General features: G+C 34.9%; 1 protein-coding gene across 1 annotated transcript in view; it reads right to left on the bottom strand.

Annotated features, from left to right (window-relative positions):
• Positions 1-24,651, bottom strand: part of PKN2 (protein kinase N2) — a 130,037-nt gene that overhangs the window by 50,109 nt on the left and 55,277 nt on the right. Inside the window, exons 3-6 of the mRNA XM_043575511.1 lie at positions 12,437-12,591; positions 4,881-4,998; positions 4,426-4,571; positions 4,121-4,334 (exon numbers count right to left, since the gene is read on the bottom strand). Of these exons, the coding sequence (XP_043431446.1) occupies positions 4,121-4,334; positions 4,426-4,571; positions 4,881-4,998; positions 12,437-12,591 (633 nt within the window). The remainder of the gene's footprint in view (positions 1-4,120; positions 4,335-4,425; positions 4,572-4,880; positions 4,999-12,436; positions 12,592-24,651) is intronic.

The following is a 24,651-nucleotide window of genomic DNA, read 5'->3' as shown; positions in this document are numbered from 1 at the left end:
TAAAAAATACAGTAAGAAGATGGATAACAAGGCAGATATTAAACAGGGACTGTGCACAAACCAGTTTAACTGTGATAGAAAATTCATAATAGGACTTACAGAAGATGTGACTAGAATGATAAACACTTTAATAAATATTTAAAACTTTTAAAATAAAATGGAGCATTCTGACCAAAGATTCCCAAGCTTTCTTGTTTCATGGTACCCTAGTGTACCAATTTTTTTACTGTGCTCCTAGTCTGAAAGATATACCTAACAGTTCTGTTTCATAGAATATTGTAATCAATTAATAACTATAAAAACAATACACATAACTTGAAAGAAAAGGTAATCTTATTTCATTCGTAAATAACCATAGTTATTTCCTAATGGGATGTTTACACTGAGCACTGTACAACCTCTCAAACTCTGGAATTACACTGGAAACCGCCACCTTCTTTTCTACTCCATGTTGATTTTTCACATGGTATTTATTATATCACAGCAATGCAGGAAAACCCTGTTTCATCAACATTTATGACTTCACTCAAAGCACCATCTCCTGCTAAAACTAGAACTACTTTGAGCTAGTAATTTAAATGGTGACTGTAGGACGTGAAGTAACACTTTACTTTGAGGGCTTCCCTCAAAAAAGTTAAAATATCCTGTTGTACTCTGTTTATTCATTCTGGCATCCCAGGATACCTCAGATTTAGAAACTCAATTTGGTAACTGCAGGTTTAGACTGATCCTATTAGTGGCAACAGCACAGTTTAACTATAAATTTGTCCTTCAAGTTTTAATATAGAAGTCTGACATAAAACTGATTAATGATACCCAAAGCTACCAGAATGTGATAGCATGCTATGCAATTCTGAAGAACACTTTCACATCTTCAAAATACTCAATGACATTATTAAAGTAAAGCCCTTGTTGACATTCACATTCATATGGTAATTTAAGAATTTCCAGGGGTGAGAAGTCAATGTAACAAAAATGTCATAATCACATGGACCATAAAAACCTTTGTAGCTGATAGAGAAAATTGTGGGGCAACAAGGTCCTAAAGCAATTTCTCCACAGAAACACAGGAAACAAACAAAAGAACCAAAAATTAGCAAAAACTGTTAGAATCAAGTGTATGAGAAATGTGGAAGATAGTCAAAGGTTTACTGCAACCAAGCAAATGCTTACTTAACAAAAACACAGTAAGTACTCAATAGGAGACTCTGTAGCACTTTAACTTAGCCTTGCCTCATCTTCCTTCTACCCACATGGTTTGTTGATAATTTTCAAGACAGCAGTTGGAAAAGAAGACCTCATTCTCAAGGAAGTGTGGTTGCCTGGTTTGAATGAACTGAGGGCTCTCTGATGAACTAACACAAAAGTGTGCCTTAAAAAAAAATTGTTTTTTGCCTTACTAGGAAATCTCTAAGGGCAGAGAAATAGCTAAGTGGAAGGCATTTAAAGGCAAACAAACCAGTCATTGCAACCTGAGGCAAAAGATATCAATTGGGACAAACAAGATATCCCAAAGAGTCTTGGAGGAGAACATAGGGAGTGGGATGTTTTGGGGAATAAGGGCTTTGCAGTATTTCCACTGAGAAACTAGAAGGCTAGAGAGAAAAGGAGGCATCCTCAGAAAAGGCCTGAGAAAGTCCTAAGTTCTCACACCTGGCTGATCTTCAAGTTTTGTGCCAGCAAAGGCAGAGTTGTAAGATGCCTGGGTGACTGTTGGGGGTATGCCCCCAACACACAAACACAGAGCCCAGCTACAAAGACAGGCAATTTTTTTTCTTTCTGCCTGCATGCATGAAAAGAAATGTCTGTTAAAATACTAGCTGACCACTAGTCTTAATAAAGACTTCAGTGACCATACATGACAACAACTACAGTGTTTACAAAATCATTTATAAAAGCCCCTAAAAAACTATATCCCACACAAACAACAAGAAATTCTAGAGAAAGGGAGTGTCTTCCAGAGTTACACATTATAATATTCACAACATCCAGTTTTCAATCAAAAATTAAGGGGCGCCTGGGTGGCGCAGTCGGTTAAGCGTCCGACTTCAGCCAGGTCACGATCTCGCGGTCCGGGAGTTCGAGCCCCGTGTCGGGCTCTGGGCTGCTGGCTCAGAGCCTGGAGCCTGTTTCCGATTCTGTGTCTCCCTCTCTCTCTGCCCCTCCCCCGTTCATGCTCTGTCTCTCTCTGTCCCAAAAATAAATAAACGTTGAAAAAAAAATTAAAAAAAAAAATTAAGATGCAACCTGGAAAATAAGGAGTATGGCTGGGGTGCCTGGGTAGCTCAGTCGGTTAAGCGTCCGACTTTGGCTCAGGTCATGATCTCACGGTCCGTGAGTTCGAGCCCCACGTCGGGCTCTGTGCTGACAGCTCAGAGCCTGGAGCCTGTTTTGGATTCTGTGTCTCCCCTTCACTCTCTCTACCCTTCCCTGCTTGCATTCTGTCTCTGTCTCTCTCAAAAATAAATTAAAAAAAAAAAAAAAAGAGTACAGCTAATTGACAAGAAAGGCAGAAATTAATAGAAACTGATGAAGCCAAGACACTGAATCTATTAGACAAGGACTTCACATCAACTGTCTTACATATTGTCAAGGACCTACAAAACAAAACAAGAACAAAACCAAAACCAAAACCAAAACCAAACGAAAGAAAGGAGAATGGTGTTTTAACAAATAGAGAATATTAATGAAGACATAGAATTTATCAATAAGAACCAAATGAAAGCACAATACTAAAATTTTTAAAATTTACTAGAAAATTGCAATAGATTTGAGCAGGCAGAAGAACTGGCAAACTTAAAGACAGGTAAATTAAAAGCACCCAGTCATAGGAGCAGAGAGAAAAAAAAAAAAAAAAGAAAAGTGTTATTTGAAGCCAATGGGTAATAAAGAACATTGCATGAAGAGATACACTGATAAAAAAATTACAGCTTTTTATAATAGGAAAATAGAAACAAGAAGATGAAATCACATTTTTAAAGAGCTGAAAAGGAAAAAAAAGTGAAAGGGCAGAGAAAGATATTCAGTGCAAATAGTAATAAGGAAAAGACAGTTGAGGGAGCTACACTAATATCAGACAAAACAGACCTTCAATTCAAGATTCTTACAGGAGATAAAACAGGACATTATATTTTGATAGAAGAGTCAATCCATCAAGAAGATATAAAAATTATAAACATAAGTGCACTTCACAGCAGAGCCCCAAAAATACATGAAGCAAACATTTACATAATTAAAAGGAGAAATAGGCACAAAAAATAACTGAGACTTCACTAACTGACTTTCAGTAATGGACCTACTAGAATGGCAATAATAAAAAAAAAAAAAAAAGAAAAGGAAAATATCAAGTGTTGGGTAAGGATGTGTGCTCTTAAGAACATAAAATGATGCTGCAGCCACTGTGGCAAATAGGTGACCACGCCTCAAAAATATGAACATAAAATTACCACATGACCTGGTACTTACATTCCTAGGTATACACCCAAAATAAATGAAAACAGGTGTTCAGACAAAAACCTGAACAAAAATGTTCATAACAACACTATTCACAATAGTCATAAGGTGGAAACAACCCAAATGTCCATCAATTAATAAATGGATAAACAAAACTTGGTATATACCCACATATAATTGAGAACTATTTACCATAAAAAGGAATGAAGTACTGATATATTCTACAAGGACAAACCTTGAGAACAGTACACTAAGTGAAAGAAGCCAGACACAGAGACCAAAAATTATATACTTCCATTTATAGGAAATATCTAGAATAGACAAATCTACGGAGACAGAAAACCAACAGTGGCTGCCAGAAGCTGTGGGAATGGGGAGTAACTACTTAATGGGTACGGGGTTTCCTTTTGGGATGATGAAAATGTTCTGGAACTACATGATGGTGATAGTTTTGCAACACCATAAATATAGTAAATACTTCTGAATTGTATATTTTTAAATGGCTAAAATAATAAAGTTTATGTTATGTGTATCTTATCACAGTATTTTAAACATCTGTGCATACTTCTTAAAAGTACTCATACTTTTTATTCATTTATTAAACCAGGACCCGACGTACACACAAAAAAAGTGCACCCAAAACCATTAGGAGATGTATGCAACCTACCTGTTAGTGCTGCTGGTTTGGACAGTGTACTATATTGGTTCTGTGTAGATATCATACTTTGACGTGGACTTAGTGTTGGTGATGCAACAAGTGAAAGCTCCTCAATGATAATACTGCTTTTGGGGTGATTCTTGGGGAGTTCATTTAATCTTTGCTCTAATGAATACTTTAAAAGGTCCAACTTCTGACTTGATTCATTAAATCTTGCTTGGGCCTTGAAAAGGGAAAAGACAATTGTTGTCATTTAAATAATTACATTCTTTGAAAAATGTATTTATTAAGTTAAAATATTTATTTAAAATTACTTCTGAAAGTGCTTTTCTGTCTGTTACTTTTCCTGAGCCAAGTAATTTCATTACATTCTTTGCACCTTCCGCTACTGCAAATTCTATCCTAAAATGATGCCTTAATTCTTCCATCCGAAGTTCAAGAGGACTTATGACAGGTTTTGCTAGAGGGGGGAGAAAAAAAATGCAATTGAAGCATTTATTTGGTATTTTCATATACAGTGATTAAAACTCATGAAAAAGAAATGAATTCTTACAATGTAAGAGAAAAATTAGTTAAGTAAATAAACACTGAAGTAATACTTAATAGATACAATGTTGAAATAACGAGCCTTCCATTTTAGCCACCAAAACTCAAAGACATAAGGCCTCCTCCTCCTTAATTCTGAACCACTGCTTCTTTACTACATGATATTTATTAAGCACTATAAGCCCATAATAATAAGCATGACAATTTATCTCTATTCCATCACCATTATCAAAAGCCAATTCATTGGTCTGGACTGCCTGAAGAATCTGCATTCGTATCACTTCTATTTTTGTCTTGCTGTCCTGGAGCAGCTGCTGAGCTGTGCCATGGAGTTTCCGATCCTATTAAAATAAGTTTGAAAAGGTAAGCATGTGAAAAGACAAACAGAACATTTTCACAGCTTCTAAATAAGATAAAACGATTATTAGCAAGTGAAAAACAGAGTTAAAAGAGCACACTGTAAGCGTTATAATAGATACAACGAAACGGCTATAAGTGAGAAAAACAACTTCATTTAGTTAAGACAATTTGTGAGAAAGCAAGTAAATCTTATTACTGTTTTAAAGAATTCCAAATTCACATTTGTAATTTTCTCTGCTTTACACAAAATATAAAGGATTTTTTCACACTATGTTCAATAATTCTCAGAAGCATTGCATGTGACAGACACCTCAGTGACTAAACCTAAATATTTTAGAAAATCTCTTCCTCTCTCATAACATTACAGTTAAATTCTTATGAAGCTTCATATATGTAGGGAAATTTTTAAAGTAACTAATCATAGATGGTATTTGTGTTCCCTTAAATTTGATAAAGGAAACAGGAAATAGCATTTGTCAACACTGGTGAGATAATAAGAAAGGTCCCTTGACACTCTTGAATGTCAAAAAAAAGACAAGACATTCTCAATAAAGCAAAGGAGGAAATTATAGTGAATAAACTTCTGTTATCTCTTAAAACTTCAAGAAAGGTCCAGAATTAAGTGAAATAATGTTACTGTCATACCAGTTTAATTCTAACAACAATGACTGTTACTGACAAAGAGTAACAAAAAACTTACCATTTTAGGAATTGTGGTCTGCTAAATAATGATCCACCCAAAGATGTCCATGTCCTAATCCCAGAACCTTACGAATGTTACATAGCAAAGGGAAATTAAAATTGCAGATGGAATTAAGGTTGTTAATCATTCAACCTTAAAATGTAGAGATTATTTCCAGTTGGGCCCAAAGTAATTATAAGTCTCCTTAAATGTGGAAGAGAAAGGCAGAAGAGGAGGGCAGAGTAATATGAGAAGAAATGGACCCACTGTTTTTGGCTTCAAAGACAGAGAAGAAGGCCATAAGCCAAGGAATGTGGGCAGCCTCTAGATGCTAGAAAGAACAAAGAAACAAATTCTCTTCTTCATCCTTCAGAAGGGAATGCAGCTCTGCCCATGCCTTGATTTCAGCTCAGTGACATCCGTTTGAGACTTTTCAATTACAAAATTGTAAAATAATAAATTTGTATTAAGCTACTAAATTTATGATAATTTGTTGCAGCAACCATAGAAAACTAATACAGCATTTTTTCCCAAAAGTTTCATATGCAACAAGTAACAGAAATTAAAACCATCTGCTGCTTAGATTGTTATATTAATTGTCAAAGTCTAGTAGGCTTCAATCCACAAAAAAATGATAAAACTATGCATCAAGTTAGAAAGTACTTATTCAAAAGAAAAGCCAATTGTTGCTTACTATTTAAGCATCTCTAGTTTTATCACTATGGCAGTCAGTACTGATTTGCAAATAAAATAGGATACAATCAATCTATATTCTCTAGAAGAGTTCAAGACTAGAAGCTAAGAGACAAGCATCAGCTGTGCAGCATCATTTCAAAAGAAACACACACACAGAGTCTATTATGACACTGAATAAAAGAGGAGGAAGGAGATGTGGGGTGGGAAAGATAATATTGCTATTATATAAGGGAAAAAAAAGAAAGTGAACATATTTTATGTTAAACACCAAACAAGGTTAATATACAGTGGGAGAAAAAGAATTTGCAAATTTATGAATTCTTCTTCCATTTCTTTCCTGCTCCTAAGGCCAGTCAATTTAAGAAAGACCTCTAGTCAGATTTCATTCTTTATTAAATATTTAGATTTCACACCAAGGAGTTGAACCAAATAATCTACTAAGTCTCTTAAATATCATTTTACACCATGAAGTGTACACACATACACACACGCACACACACACACTGCATTTGTTAATTATGCTTTACCATTAAAGATACTTGCTTGAGTGTGCTGCTTGGCTATGACTAATTATATGCTTTTATGAATATACCTATTCACCCTTCAAATTTAAAATGAAAATACTTTTATTTTAATTCCTCCTCCTTTCCACTATTAAGTACATCAGAAAAACTGAAGATTTGAAACAGCTTTTCTATTCCTTTGAGAACTTATTGGAGTAAGAAAAAAACTTAGTATTCCAAAGCTCCTAATTTAGTGGGGTAAATATGTTTTGCAATCAGATAGACTGGGCCCCAAATCGTACTGTACTTTTAAACCTGGGCTTGTTAACCTATCTTCTGCAAGATTTAGGTTTCTTGCATAAATTACACAAATGGGGATACCATTCTTTAAAATATGAAGCTTTTGTAAGCACTAGATAAAACTAAAATCATATTGCCTAGCACATGATTGGCATTAAAAATGTCCCCTTTTAGAGCAATAAAAATGATTATCTTATTTCAATGAAATCCTAATATAAATGAATAACTATTAACAAACTATTTAATGCTATGCTTTTCAATTGAGCTACTCCTTTTATTATTTAATCAGTATATGAGAAGACAGAAGTCGTTTACTTCTTTGGAAATACTTTAACTATTTCAATTCAACATGTAAAGAAGAGCATTTTTAGTTCATTTTAAAAGTAATTGAATTTTCCCAGACTTTTGGAAGATGTGCACAGATGTCAAAGTATGATGAAGGCTTTTAAAACTGACACTGGATATTACCTGTCACAGGCGATTTATAGTTACTACACGTCAGTCTTATGCTTTCCAGCATTCAATAAATTTTTAATGTCAGTTTTATGCTTCTAGGCATTCAATGGATTTTTACTGAGCACCTAATATATATTCAAGGCAAGAGACAAGGTAGGTCCAAAGTATAAGAATTGGTTTAGGCATTAGAGAAATACTGGCTTTTATGTTAATTAAGGCTTTGGAAAGATTTTTATGTTTGTTAGGTTGAATCATATGAAAATGCCAATATCTGGCTAATTTTGAACTAAAAAGAACAATGTTACATGGTTTATATTAGTAATTAGCACTCTATAATGTCTGATAGTTATATTTCAAATGTATAATATATTTTAATCATAAGCTAAAAAATTTGTAATATTTTCAAATTATATAATTTATTTTATAAAACAAATATTGTTTTGCATGTCATAGTGGGACATTATAACAAATACACTCCACCACACAGATTTCAGAAATAGGTAAACCAATAATTATCCTTATTTTTCCATCACATATTGATGGCTTATTTTGCATGTACTAAATGTTACATCCAGTGAAAATACAAAGATTAATCAGGATGGTACCCTATAAAACCTATAGTTTAATTGAACAGATACAGATAATTATTGTATGTATCAGAATGTTTAAAGTAGTCAAAGTAAATTCAAAGGAAGATGGGATCAATTTTCACTGAGGGAATCCAGAAAGGTTTTATGGGCTGTTAATACAGATGAGTCTGGACTATATCAAGACTGGACACTTAGGGGAGTGAGGCCTGGATATATGGTCAGGTATTTTCAAATGAGAAAAAGGTCTGAAAATACCTGGATACATTTTAAAAGGTTAAAAAGAACCCCATATTTTAATAAATAGTTCATTTGCCGTCTGAAAACATCAGTGGAAAACATCTCTTCAACATGTCTTATCAAAGCCCTCATATTATTCTGAAAACCAATGGGGTTAGAGTCATGAAATTTACATTTTAATGTTGATAAAGATTATAAAGATGTAAACTATGGTAGTAGTAAAGCAGGGAAAGAGATAGGAGAGATGGAGGCTGCCATATATATATATATGCATATATATATATGCATATATATATATACATATATATATATATGCATATATATATATGCATATATATATATGCATATATATATATGCATATATATATGCATATATATATATATATTTTTTTAGAGACAGAGACAGAGAGAGAGAGAGGCAGAAGGAAGAGAGAGAATCTTAAGCTCCACGCACAGTGCAGAGTCTGATGTTTGACTTGATCTCACAACTGTGAGATCATGACCTGAGCTGAAATCAAGTCTGACCTTAACCAACTGAGCCACCCAGGTGCCCCCAAAGGACTGCTATTTTACATAGGATAGTAGTAAAGAGCTCACTGAAGTGTTAGCATCTACCAGAAACTGTAATGGAGTGAGAGATGAAAGCATTTGGGAGAAGAGAAATCTAGGTAGAGACACAGTAAATGCAAGGCCTCTGAGGTAAGAGTGTGCTTGGTATGTTCAAGAGATAGCAAAGAAGCCAATATAGCTTGTAATGAGAGAGAATGAAAGTGTTTTAGAGAAGATCAGAAGGTATCTAGGGTAAATCATGTATGAACTCGCAGAGCCACAATAAGGACTCTGGATTTTGTTCTAAGCATGCTAGAAAGCCAATGGAAGGTTTTGAACCAAGAGTGTGAAAATACATGACTTGGCTTTTAAAGGACAACTCTGGCTATAATGTGTACTAGGGTGGCAATTCTGTCATACAGAATTCAATAACCAGAGTCTTCAAGATGATTTTTACCACCAAAATAAATTCATTATCCCTGTCCCTAAATTTGCTCCCCATTGTGAATTACCTATACTTATGAAGGGCACCACCATCCACCAATGTGCCCACATAACCAATCTAAAAATCATCTTTGACTCTGCTTTCTTCCTTATAGCCAGACACCACATATTTATTCTACCCAAACAGCTTCATTCTGTCTTCTTTGCTTTTACTGCTGTTACAAGAGGAATGAAGCATGTTTAACCTGGACCCCTACAGAAGCCTACTTAAACTTGCTGTCTATATACTGGACCCTTCTCTAATTAATTCTTCAAGTCTGAGAAAGATGAATGTGAACTTTCTTAACTTAAAATCTGATCATGTATTTACTGTCTAGAAGTCTTTCAGCAGCTCCATATATCTTATAAGATAGAATCTCAACTGCTTAATTTTGTCCAAAGTACTTTATAATCTAGTTTGTCTTTCAATTATGCTACACCTCTCACTACGCCTCACTCACTTAAAGCTCTACCAGTGAAAGGAAAAAAAGTCTTGTTGGAATCACTTGAAAGACTTTTCCCCAAAATAAATGTGCTTTTCTGGAGATTGAAATTTGTTTTCCCAAGAGGGCATGGCCTTCCACTGAAAATGACTGCTAGAGCTAATATTCTACCTACCTCAGATATGTTGGGAAAGAAATAGGTTAAGAGTTTCTGCTACAGCCATACAAAAGCACTTCTATTTCTTCGAATAAGCCTATTCAACAGTTCCTTACTCTATCTGCTGGGTTTACCCATCATCTTCCCTAGAAAGTAATTCCCTTTTAAACTCCAAATCATCCTTAAAATCTCATGCTAAGACTTTAATGATTTCTTCTGGTAGTTAAGTGATCCTTACCCACTGTTTCTAAAGTAACTTGGACAAATCACTATTATATAATTATTTACAGGTGATATCTCCTTTTTGGACAGTAGGGCTTTTGAAAGTGGAATATTACCTGTTAAGTACCTATTATAAGGCATAATTTTATTACATTCATACTCCAGAGCCCAGCTGTTAAGACCTTAATAAATTAATTAAATATTCCACATAACTTCAATTTACAATTTTCCCTAATCTTGTAGAGATATACTTTGACCTTTTGAGAGGTTTAAAGATGAGAAAGGAAAACAGCTAAGACCAAATCTAGACAGAAATAACTGGCAGGTCTATGTCAGAGACTACAGAAGCTGTTATATGCTCTGGACCTCCACCTGACCCCTTCCCTAATTAACAAATCTCCTAATTAAAAATAAAAGGCTATTGGAAAATAATCTTTTGTTTTAGCAGGATGCTCATAGTTCTGTTCGTTTTGGACCTGTATTTATCATAAGTTATCTATTTGTTTTACTTTTAATATGTCCATAAACCTGTTCAATTTGGGGGTGGAATGGGCAATTACAGACCACTTTAAGAATAGTGAAACCTATGGCCTTCTCATTCAGCCATTCATTCAAACACACTCCATTTTCCTTTAACTTCAAAGGGCTCATAAACATCTCAATCTAATCCATCAACTGTATATTTAAAAATCTTATTCTAGAGGGTGGTAGCTGGATAAATTTAAATATACCCATGCACTCACAACTCCAAGAACACTACTGCCTTAAAACAAAAAAGTCCAAATTGATAAAAATGAAAAATGCTCAAAACTAAAGGTCAATACTAAAAATAAAAACACAGAAAAAACAACGTGCTATCATGTATTATATATCAAATAGAAAAAACTGCATTTCTCTAAAGATAAAAATTTATTTGAAATATGGCATATAATCTAATTTTAATTACTAGGCTTAAAAAATCTTACTTATTAACATATGCACATTTCTCTCTTTTCAGCATCTTCCCAGATTTCTTTGGGTGAGTAGGTAGGGTGCATAACTCCAAGTAAAAAATTCCACCCCTGCTCCTCCCCAATTTTAAATTCTTAAACGAAAACACACACACAAAAACCTCCCCAAACAGAAATAACTTTAACTCTGAAATTACTTAAGAAATACCTATAAATATTAAAGAAACATTAATTTTCAGAGGCAAGATCTTTAAAATAATATAGTTAAGAATACCAATGTAGATTTTATAATAAGTCCACCTTTCTAAGACTTTCTAGAAATTATAAAATTATAGAACCTTAGATTGGAAAGAACCTTTACAATAATCTGGTTCAGTGGTTCCCAACATTTTCTCTTCTACATTATACCTCCGCACAAGGACACATTCTCATTAGTAACAACTGTTCCCCATAAAAATGATTCTCAGTGAGGAGTTACATGCCCATACCAGATTCCCCAAGAACTCACAGGTCTAGTCCAATCAGTACTGCTAGAATGTCCTGTCTTTTCATCTGTCCTTTCCTAAAAACCCATGATAGAGTGATAGAAAACTCATTAGAGCCTAAATTTTTAGAAGTAAACTTTTTGTCTTAGAACAATTTCAGATTCACAGAAAAGTTGCAAATATGGATGGTCCTTTACTCACATAAGTAAATTTTTTCTTGATTGATTTTGGTAGGAGTAAGCAATTTTAAAAATATTATTTTAAAAACTATTTGTTTCCAACCTATTTTATTGTCAATACTTTCAAGTTTGGAGGCTAAATTGGTCTTAGAAATCAAAAAACAGTGTTTAAACAGCAAAAGCACAGTAAGCACAAAAATGCACAAACTGTGGCACTACACAGACCGTGAAAAGGATACTTGTTTACAGTGTAAGAGCTTACAGAAGAAGGCCGAGCACCTTGTTTGACCTCAGCTGTGAGCATGCACATCAGACAATCACATTTTTCATCCCTCTGTGCACGTTCACGAATGACTGTGAAGGTGCCGCAAGTACTGATGCTGGGGTCACAAATAAATTTTATCAGGTGGGTGAATTCACACATATGGAACCTACAAATCATGAGGATTGACTGTATAGGTTTACATTTATAATTTATAGTACTTACCTTTGAAGAGCCATTTGAATACATCTGTATCATGTTCTCTGCACCTTGTTTTACTTTAAGTTCTATATCCAATTGTTTTTGTAAAGCCATCAATCTATTATTGCTAGTGGAACAACGAGGGTCACTGCTAGGGGTATCTGGAGTCCTTGGGCAATCTGTAAATTAAATAGTTATGTCAAAATTACTAGGACAAATTGCTGTTTAAAAATGAATGTTAATATCCTCAAAGAATAAAGAATTACAGGGTTTGAGATGAGCTTAATGTCACCTAAATGGAATCTCTTTATACTTACAGATAATGTAAGACCACAAGCCAAGAAAATGTTCAAGTAGCGTTGCAGGATCATCTGCCAGGGATATACTGAGTCTGAAACTGAATTAGAGCATCGCCCCAAGTTTTCTCAACACTATTATGTTTAAATTAAATTAATTTGACTAATCTATTCAAAATATCCAACAATTAAACTAAATCTCTACTCATTACCTGACTAGAGAGCAAAGCACATTTAAACATTATACAAATTCCTCTAAAGTAATTCTTTTTAAGTAGAACTAAGGATACTTCAAATATAATGCCAGCATTCTTTATAGTAATAATCTAAGCACATATATAAAGGACTTCACATTTTGTTTTCTATTAGGAGGATGTTCAGTCACAACGGAAAATGTTTCAAAGATACTGACTAATACCACACTGCTGGTAGGGGGAATATCCAAAAATTCAAGTCCATGGCTTCTCATAAAGCATACGTGGTGCTTCTATTTTAAAACAAAAACAAAAACTTCAGCTAGAACCTTCTCATTATTTTGAATAATCCATTATCACTGAAATACTAATAATACATCATGAATACTAAAGTTCATCATGTTGAAGTTCATTATTTTGTGTTTTATCTGCCCTCGGTCTCTTGTCATAAAAAAAATAAGCTAGAAGACGAGAGTACTAGACCTGATTTAGTTCTAAGTATTGGCAACCACTGGAAAACTGTCTAAACTGCAAGTTACTTAACCTTTGTGCTTCAGGGTTCCCATGTCTCCTCTGCAATAAAAGACGGTGTGACCAACTGATTTTAATGAGTATGTTTTATATTTGGCTTTACATTCCTTCAAAAAATTCATTAGTTTAAAAACATTTCAACATAATTTGTTAACTGACTTGCAAAAATACAGGTGCTATCCTAAATAACGACATAAAATACAATTTTATCATTTATATACTATGTTACAAAGTGTACGTCCTGATACAATTTTATCATTTATATACTATGTTACAAAGTGTACATCCTGATGTAAGTGCTCTATAAACTCATCCATCCTCATAAATAGCCCTGTAATGAGCACTGCACCCATATTTCAGAAACAAACAAATAACAAAAAAAAACTAGGGTACAGAGTAGTTAAGAAACTGGCCCAAGGTCATATATCTAGTAAGTTACTTCCATACCAAAGTCTACCTTAATAATTCCTGCGCTAAGCTGCTTTTTTGCCATTTAAAAACATTGTAAACAACTATGCTAGGTTCTGCGTGTGTGCATACTTACATATATGACAGTATAATTACCCACACACAAATACATATATGTACGCATATTAATCTTAAATTTAAAATAACTTGAGACAGATATTATCCACATTTTACACATCAGGAAATAGGCAAAGTTGCACAATTATTGAACTGAGATTCAAATTCAAGAAAGGTTTCTACTGTAACTGAATTTCTTACATTATAAATGAGTTGCTCCAAAAGGTGTTTTTGTAGAGGACATATTCTTATAAAAAACTGATATTAAGTATAGACAACTTTTCAGATTAGGTTCACAAAAGAACTACTTAACATATTGCTATGGACAGAATATTTATGTGTCCCCAAAAACGCATGTGTTGAAGCCCTAGTGTGATGGTATTGGGGGTGAGCCCTCTGGGAGGTAATTAGATCATTAGGATGCTCTTTCTCGGTCATGTAAGGATGCAAAGAAAAGATGTTGCCTACAAACCAGGCAGAGGGCCATAACTAGAACTTTGCCCCTGCTGGCACTTTGAGTTGTTCCCAGCCTCGAGAACTGTGAAAAACAAATGTCTGTTTTTTAAGTCACCCCATCTATGGTATTTTGTTGAAGCAGCCTAAACTAAGACATACACACACATATATATAATAGTAGTTAAGAGTACCCAGGTTTGAATCTTAGTTTTGGAACTGAGATTCAGTACAAACCAGGTCATAGAAGGTAAGTTACTTAACAGCTCTGTGCCTCACTATCCTTACTGTTAAAAAAGTAAAAATAGCATCAAGCTCACAGGATTATTATGATTGAATAAGTTACATGTACAGAGCTTAGAAAAGGGCATGGTGCATGATATTCAATAAACATTAGCTAGTCATACTCATTGTATGAAGTATAAGCATATCTCCTGTTGAGGCCACAAATGAAATTCACATTAGTAATGACTGAACAGTTGAGTGTATTCAGATCATGAATAATTAGGTTTTCTTTGTTTTTTTAAACTTTTCTTAACATAAATGATAAACGACTCTTGAAAGAAATCATAACCACATAAAATATGGCATACAAAGTTAATTTATAGTAAGCACATTTTAAAAAAGAACTGGGATGCATTCACAGAAGGCTCTCAGTTGAGAAAAGTGTGGAAATGTGTTATCTGTAAAATAGTTGATGGTATTTAGTTTAGGATGAGAAAGAGAAAGGATTCTTGTTAAATATCTGTCTATGAAAGAAACTGTCCACTTATAGAGAATTAGGGCAAGAGAATTAGAACAAATGGGTAAAGGTAGTGAGGGCAAAAATTTTATCACAGAATATAAAGAAATTCTTTACATTTTGAATTATTTAACAATGAAATAGTTCCATTAAAATGCAATAAAATCCTTGTCTCTGGAGCCATTTATACAGAAGCTAGATTATAATCTGTAAAGGATGCTGTATGAGAAATTATTGCACATTAAAATAGGTTGTACTAAGGCAGTGAATGATCCATTGATTCTAACAGTCCATGAATTTGTGACAGTATTATAATATCTAACACTATTTTTATAGAAAAGTATTGTCAGTTTTAATAAGGATTAGAACATGAGAAATAATATAATGATTAGGAGTCTGGGCTCTGGAGGTCCGAATGCCTGGGTGAAAATCCTGTGGCTACTGCTTACTGGTCATACATTTACATCTCTGTGTTGCAGTTTCCTCAGCCACAAATTGGGGGTTATTGTGAAGATAAAGCCTGTACAGTGCTTAGGCCAATGTTTAGGACTCAATAAAATTACATGTCAGGGCACAGTTAAGTAGCTGGTATTTCTGCTTATTTAATCTTCGAAGGAATTCACAAAGTTTTGTAATATAACCTCACTTTACAAATAAAAACAACCAAAACTTAATTCAAGTAATTTGCAGAAGTCAAAAAGTGTATGCCAAGGCAGAAATTTAACCTTAGATAGGTCTTGTTTTATAAAGCCCATTTTTTTACTCCTTTAGAAGTTAGAGAAACACTTTTCTGTCCTCCTCAGATTTCACCTATTTTTCCTTTTTTCTTAAAAAAAAATTTTTTTTTTAACATTTATTTATTTTTGAGAGACAGAGAGATAGAGCATGAGCAAGGGAGGAGCAGAGAGAGAGGGAGACACAGAATCCGAAGCAGGCTCCAGGCTCTGAGCTCTCAGCACAGAGCCTGATGTGGGGCTCGAACTCACAAACTGCAAGTTCATGACCTGAGCCGAAGTTGGACGCTTAACTGAATGAGCCACCTGGGCGCCCCTTTTTAAAAAAAAAAATTTTTAACATTTATTTATTTTTGAGAGACAGAAAGAGACAGAACATGAGCAGGGGAGGGGAGGAGAGAGAGGGAAACAGAATCCAAAGCAGGCTCCACGCTCTGAGCTGTCAGCACAGAGCCTGGTTTTTCCTTTTGGTTTTTTTTTGTTGTTGTTGTTTTTTTTAAGTTTTTATTTATTTTGAGGGAGAGTGAGTGAGCATGAGTGGGGGAGAGTGAAGGGGACAGAGAGAATTCTAAGTAGGCTCCAGACTGTCAGCACAAACCCCGAGATCAAGACCTGTGCTGAAACCAAGAATCCAAGAGCTGGATGCTCAACCAACTGAACCACCCAGGCGCCCCGATCTATCTTTCCTTTTAATGAGCTACTTTTCTTCTCTCCAGTTTCCTTTTTTACAGGTTATGGTAAATTACAGCATTATAAAACATATGGTTGCCGGTATATTTGCTAAACACTTTTCTTCACATAAAACACATTTCAAAACAGGGGCGCCTGGGTGGTTCAGTTGGTTGAACGTCCGACTTCGGCTCAGGTCACGATCTCGTGGTTTATGAGTTGTGAGTTCAGGCCCCGCATAAGGCTCTGTGCTGACAGCTCAGAGCCTGGAGCCTGCTTCGGATTCTGTGTCTCCTTCTCTCTCTGCCCTTCCCCCACTTGTGCTCTGTCTCTGCCTATCAAAAATAAATAAATGTAAAAAAAATAAAATAAAATAAAACACATTTCAAAACAGCGTTTACTAGAATTCCCCATTAATGTTCTCTTCTTTCAAAAAAGGCAATTTTTAAAAATTTTGTAAGATGAAATTATTTTTCCACTCTAAGAACAGCAAATGTTGAATTTTTTTTTTTTTTTTTAAATAAAATGTTTATTTTTGAGAGAGAGGGCTGGGGAGGGGCAGAGAGAGACAGATACATAGAATCCAAAGCAGGTTCCAGGCTCTGAGCTGTCAGCACAGAGCCCGATGCGGGGCTCAAACTCACAAGCTGTGAGATCATGATGACCTGAGCCGAAGTCTGATGCTTCACCAACTGAGCCACCCAGGCGCCCTTGAATCTATTCTTAAGTAGACAGCTCAGAGCCTGGAGCCTGCTTTGGATTCTGTGTCTCCCTCTCCCTCTGCCCCTCCCCTGCTTGCGCTCTGTTGGGCTCTCTCTCAAAAATAAATAAAAGCATTAAAAAATTAAAAAAAACCAACCAACTATATGTTATACAAATTCACTAAGAAGGCTTTAATATAATGTTTACATAGTAGAATCAGAGAGGTTCCAAATAAAGTCCCACCTTCAGAGCTAGGCATTAACGGCTGTATGCTGACTAGGTCTAAGTTAACTTTCCATTACTGTTTTTCATCAAACTCTATGTTCACTTAAAAAAAAAAAAAATCTCTATCATCCCAGAATGCAATGCACTTGACTTCCTCCATACTATTGTTAACTCAGCTTAGGCATTACTTTTTTCTTTGCTAACCATCCCCCAATCTGATCCCCTTTTTAATATGTTTTCAAAGCATACCTTCTTCCCATATATGTGTGTGTGTGTGTGTGTGTGTGTGTGTGTGTGTAATATAGTGTTACAATAATCTATTTTCATGTCTGTTTTCCCTCTGAGACTACAAGCACCTTCAGTATTGGGACTTATACTTAGCTATTTTAATGGATGAGTTTAACACCAAATTAGATATAGAAAAATAGCAGATTACTCATGAAAAATAAGGAAGTTTAAAAATGAGGTGGGGGAATACAAAATGAAAGATTAAAAGACACAGAGAGCAAAAAGAAATCTAAATCTGTGTTTCAGGAGTAAAAAAGAAAAATGATTCAAAGACATTATGTGAACAGATAATGACAAATTTTTCAGAACTTATAAAAATATCAATCCATAAATTCAAGCTATTCAATCAACTTCAGACAGAAATATACAGAGGAAAAGAATACACATGGACACATCATGGTAAAACTTCAAAAAATCAAAGACAAAGAGAAAATCTTAAGAGCAGCCAAGGAAAGGGTACTTTTAAGGAGATACTATAGATTAACAACAGACTTTTCAAAAATAGTTATGAAAGCTAGAAGAAGACAGAATGACAGTTTCCTTACAAGATACAATTATCAAGCTTATACTGCAAACTCAGTGAAAATACCTTTCAAGAATAAAGAAAAAATTAAAGACTACCAAGATGGAAAGAATGTCACAACTATAAACTCTTAAAAAGAAAACTCTAAAAGTGATTAGAAATAGGTATATCAAAAGAAAAATAAGGAATGAAGAGCACAGAAAATGGTTTACTGCGAGAAACCTTAAATGACCACTATGTATCAATCAATAATAAAGTCATGTAAAGGTTTCAAGAGGCTAGAATAAAAAACTAGGCATTCTAAGGCCTTTGAATTGTATGGAGATGGGAAAGAACAGTGATTAACACTACAGTCTCTGATAAGAATGCATTTTGTACTGTCTAAATTAACTAAAATTTCCAAAATAATTGACTCATGTTTCAAAATACTATAAAAATGGCAAGAAAGAAGAAACACTGAAAGCACAAAATATAAACCCAAATATATCAGTAATTATTTAAATATAATGGACCAAATGATCTAGGTAAAAGATAAAGACTTTAGACTGATTAAAAGATTTGTCGGGGCACCTGGGTGGCGCAGTCGGTTAAGCGTCCGACTTCAGCCAGGTCAAGGTCTCGCGGTCCATGAGTTCGAGCCCCGCGTCAGGCTCTGGGCTGATGGCTCAGAGCCTGGAGCCTGTTTCCAATTCTGTGTCTCCCTCTGCCTCTGCCCCTCCCCCGTTCATGCTCTGTCTCTCTCTGTCCCAAAAAATAAATAAACGTTGAAAAAAAAATTTAAAAAAAAAAAAAAGATTTGTCTAGGTAAAAATGAGTAAAATTAAACTCAACTATATGTATTATTTACAAGAGACATATCTAAAACATAGTAATACAGAAAAGTTGAAAGTAAAAGACTAGAAAAAAATATTCAATCAATAATCCCAACCCCAAACTATATTTACAACAGACAAAAGATACTTTTCAGGCACAAAAATAATTGGAGATAAGAAAGTCATTTCACAATGATAAAAGGTTCAATTCATCATAAAGACCAATCAATCCTAATTAGTGGGTGCTCAATAACATGGACACAAAAGAAAGTAAAACTGACAGAATTCAAAAGAAAACAGCAATTTCACATTCCATTAAATATCAACAGTGTTTTTAGTAATTAATAGAATAAGCAGACACAAATCCAGTAAGGATGCAGATTTTAACACTACAACAAAATGCTTAACCTATAAACATACTAAGGATAACACGCAACAACTGGAGAATGTGCATTATTTTTTTGGCACACACAGAACATAAAACAAGTATCCGCACAAGGCACTACAGTAAAATTAAAAAAAAAAAAACAATAAATAAAGGATAACTGGGAAGTCCTCATGTTTAATAAGAAACAACACTTTAAAAAATTATTTATTTACTTTTGAGAGAGACCACATGCAAGCAGGAGAGGGGCAGAGAGAAAAGGGGAAAGAGAATCCCAAGGAGGCTCCACGTAGAGCCTGGCGTGGTGCTAGATCTCCCAAACCCAGAAATCATGACCTGAGCTAAAGTCAAGAGTCAGATGCTTAACTGCCTGAGCCACCCAAGGCACCCCTCACACTTTTTTTAAGAGAGTGTGTGTGCAGCCAGGTACCCCAAGAAATGCACTTTTAACCAGTTCATGAGACCACAAAGACATAATGAAAATGAGAAAATATTTCAGGGGTGTCTGGATGGTGTAGTTGGTTAAGTATCCAACTCTTGATTTCGACTCAGTTCATTACCTCATGGTCGTGGGATCAAGTCCCATGTGGGGCTCCACACTGAGCATGAAGCCTGCTTGAGATTCTCTCTCTCCCTTTCCCTCTGCCTCTGCCCCTCCCCTACTTGTAGGTGCAGTCTCTTTCTCAAGAAAAAAAAGAAAAAGAAAAAGAAAAAATATTTCAAACTCATTAAAAACCTTAGGTGATATCGGCATCATGGTGTCACAGATGTTCCTCCTTTTTGTCTTTCTTTTGTAACAATAAATTACACATCCATCTATGTGGAATTTGTGGTATCTAGCATCATAGGCCAAAGGACCTCGGAGCCATCCTATCCACATTAGCATCCAGTAATAGGCAGACAAATCTTGGTAACCCAAAGAGAATCAAAGACTTAAACATAAGACCTGATACCATAAAACTCTTAGAAGAAAATGTAGGATAGAGCCCTCAACAATAGCCATAACAATAGTTTTTTGGATATAACACCAAAAGCACAAGCAACAAAAGCAAAAATAACTTCAATCCACATCAAACTAAAAAGTTTCTGCACAGCAAAAAACAATTAACAAAATGAAAAGCAACATACAGAATGGGAGAAAATGTTTGCAAATTATCTAATAAAGGGTTAATATCCAAAATACATAAAGAACCCACACAATGCAATAGTAAAAAGGAGAAAAATCTGATTAAAAAGTGGGTTGAGGAATTTTTTTTTTTTGTCCCCCGGAAGAAAGCATTCAATCATCAAGAAGACAACAGGTAATGAGTGTCCTCAACGCTATGGAGATACAGGAACCCTTGTACACTGGTGGTGGGAATATAAATTGGTACAGCCATTATGAAAAAGTATGAAGGTTCCACAAAAAATTAAAAATAGAACTACCATATGATTCAGTAATCCCACTCCTGGGTATATATTTAAAGGAAATTATACTCACAATAGCCAAGATATGGGAAAAAAAAAAACCCCTAAGGATCCATCAATAGTAGTATGGATAAAGAAGACACAGGGTGTGTGTGTTTGTATTTATACACACACACAATGGAATATGTATTATTCAGCTATTTATGACAACATGGATGGACCTTGAGGACATAATGCTGAATGGGGTAAGACAGATAACATGTATATTATCCCTTCTATATGGAACCTAAAGAAGCCAAGATGTGACAAAACAGAAAGTAGAATGGTGGTTACAAGATGCTGGAGGGTGTGAAAATTGAGGACATGTCTTTAAGGGTACAAACGTGGAACTGGTAAATAGGTCCTGGAGATCCAATGCACAGCAGAGACTAGATTTTAATTGTTCCCACCACATGAAAGATGATAATGATGTGACTTGCTAAAGGTGTCAGCTAATGCTAGGGTGATAATAATATTACAATATATAATGTATCAAACCAACATGCTGTATCCCTTAAACTTACAAAATGTTACATGTAAATTATATATCAATGAAAATAAATTTAAAAATTTACATATGGAAACTTCTATGATGTAACTAAGCAATACTGAGAGGATTATTCATAAGCCCTGAACACATATATTAGAAAAGAGAATAAATTTAAGATGCTAAGCATCTGTCAAGTTAGGTTTTTTTTTTTCAGTTTATTTATTTATTTTGAGAGAGAGAGAGCAAACAGGGTAGGGGCAGAGAGAGAGGGGGAGAGAGATCCCTGTGTATCGTCAGCACAGAGCCCGATGTGGGGCTCGAACTCATCACGAACCATGAGATCATGACCTGAGCCAAAATCAAGAGTCGGAGGCTTAACCAACTGAGCCACCCAGGCACCCCTCAAGTTAGTTAAAAAAAAAAAAATCCATGTAATTCCAAAGAGAACAGGAGAAAGGAAGTATTAAGGTCAGAGCAGAGATTAACAAAATAAAATACACAAAAGAAAGGATTAGTAAAGTGTGTGTGTGTGTGTGTGTGTGTGTGTGTGTGTGTGTGTGTGCGTGCGCGAGGGGGGGGAGGTGTGAAGGGGGCATAATGATAATATGGGAAATCTCAGAAAAGTGATCAAAGAAGAAAAATGGAGAACATACCAATATTATCAATGAATGAGGGAATGTTACTATAGATAAATGTGGACTTTAAATGAATAACAGATGTTATAAATTTTGTCAATAAATTTGAAAATTAAATGGACATCTTAAGAAACTAATGTCACCAAAATTAAGTTAAAAAAGGATAACAATTACCTATAAAATTCAAAGTGCTATGAAACACCTTAAGCTAAAACGTTAGAAAATATTTGCAATCTGTAAGTACCTGACTCTATAGATTGACTAACTTCATACTCCATCTTCAATCTCCTTCTCTCTTGCTTAAAACAAGAGGCAAGGGGGGGAAATAAAACAAAATTTCTCAGTCGCACTTGCAGTTGGGAGTTAGGAAGAAGGCAGTGCATGTTGCATGTGACCCAATCCTACTGCAGATACAAGTATGACATCTGTAGGTTTATTTTTCTGAGAATGGTTTTGCTTTTCTGATAAAAAGAGACTTGCTAAGCTTTCATCATCCTGGTGGAATAAAACTTGGATTTTAATAAGAGCTCAAGAAAAGGCTGTGAGGTAATCCTATAAAGCGGGCAATCAGATCAGAAGAAACCTAAAAACAGAAAGCTCAAAAAGTGCCATCCATAATGGCTGAATTATTTGCTGACTTGTCTTTGGCTTGGGATGACTGTGGGGAAGGAGAATGGATATTCTTTAAAAATTCCTACTGCTCTCGGGGCGCTTGTGTGGCCCAGTCGGTTAAGCATCTGACTTCGGCTCAGGTCATGATCTCACAGCTCATGAGTTCGAGCCTTGCGTCTGTGCTGACAGCTTGGAGCCTGGAGCCTGCTTTAGACTGTGTCCCTCTCTCGCTCTGCCCTTTCCCTGCTCATGCTCTGTCTCTCTCAAGAATAAATAAACACTAAAAAAAAATTCCTACTGCTCTCACATAGGCCTGATGCAGGAAATCATATCATCTATGTGGCCACCAAAAAGTTAGTTTAAATTTATTTTAATTGGCCTCAGGTTGATAATGCTTCTAGGCATCTTACCAAAAATATGCAAATCTTCTTTTAAAAAAATGCATTTTAAATCCAGACTAAAAAGAATTCCCACAGATAAAATTCCAGTGAAAATGTGCACACAATTAGAAATCACAAAGCTCAGGTAGAAAAAAATTCACCACTAGTGAGAACACTACACTGTAATGTGGCAAAAATTTCACTTATTATCATTATTTTCTACCACATGTGAAAAAGTGTATCTAATAGGTAAAACTAAATACAAAGGATATCAAAAGAATGACCAGGACAAGAGACTGTAAAATATTAACAAAACAGAACTTCTAGTATTAAAAATTATATAGCAGAAATTAGAAATACAATATATGTGAAAAAGAGCAAGCTGGTCACAGGTAAAAAGAATATTGCAGAAATGGAGGGGATTTGAAGAAATTGTCAATGCATCTAATTGGAGTTCTAAAATGAAAGAGTTCAGAGTATATAGGAGATGCAATATTCAAATAAAAAACAAGGGCTAAGAATTTCCCATAATTGATGAAATATATAATCTCAGATTCAGGAAACCTAACAAATCCTAAGCAAATCAAAGGAAATCTACACCATTTTATTAAAAAAGCAGAACACTGCAGACAAATATTATGTTAAGAAAAGCTAGGGAAGTATCTTTTTAAAGTGTATACCTTCAGGATGAAAAATAAACAAAATAATTCTAGAAGGAAGGTCTAAAAAGCATGAGGAAATGGTAGACAAAGAAAATGATAAACATATGGGTAATTATAAACCAACAATGACTATATGAAACAATAATTTCATCTAATTTGTGGAACTGAAGATAAAATGATAGAACTAGAATATGGACAACAATGGCGTATAAGTTAAGTGTAGTTAAGCAGACTGGATTTAAAGTATTCTAAATTTGTTGTGTGGTATGAAAAGAGGGTATCCCATTCACAGTCTAGCTGACAAACAGAAACCACACTAGATATTTTGAACAAAGGGAATTTAATACAGGAAACTGGTTACATCATAAATATCTACATATTATGCAAAGGAGGAGGGACAAAACAGTGATAAAATTAAAGAGTTTAGTCAGGTGTACTGCTTTGGAAGTCACCAGAAAATATGATGTAGTTAAAATGTCCCTAGGGAGGAGATTTTCCAGAGCCAGAATGAGGAGTAAAAACAATTTGTTAGTAATTTCACCAACAACATTTAGAGCAAAAGATACGCTGTTTTTGGAGCTTTTAGTATTTTCTCCAAAACCACAACTGAGCAGTTGGCTTCCAAGATGAATTAGAGTTCTAGAACATAGGAACAATCCATATCCTTAGAAGGCTCCTGATTACTTAAGGTCCAGCCTTAAACTGGCTCCTTCATTTGGAGGTATATAGTAACACAGCTGACCCTGAGTCTTCCCAAACCCAAGAAAGCTTCCTCAGACTTTACATCCAACAAGAGGTTTCATGTTCAGAATTAGAAGAGCTTAGGTGCTCATAACTGACCTTTCGTCAAGCTATTAAAATGCCTTATTCACAAAACACCCCAGAAAGGGCATATATAGTCTATCCTCCAGGTTTTACAAATGAGAAAAACAAGA

The sequence above is a fragment of the Prionailurus bengalensis genome, chromosome C1, assembly GCF_016509475.1.
Source record: "Prionailurus bengalensis isolate Pbe53 chromosome C1, Fcat_Pben_1.1_paternal_pri, whole genome shotgun sequence".
NCBI classification, from domain to species: Eukaryota; Metazoa; Chordata; class Mammalia; order Carnivora; family Felidae; genus Prionailurus; species Prionailurus bengalensis.
This window is presented reverse-complemented; position numbering and strand designations above follow the sequence as displayed.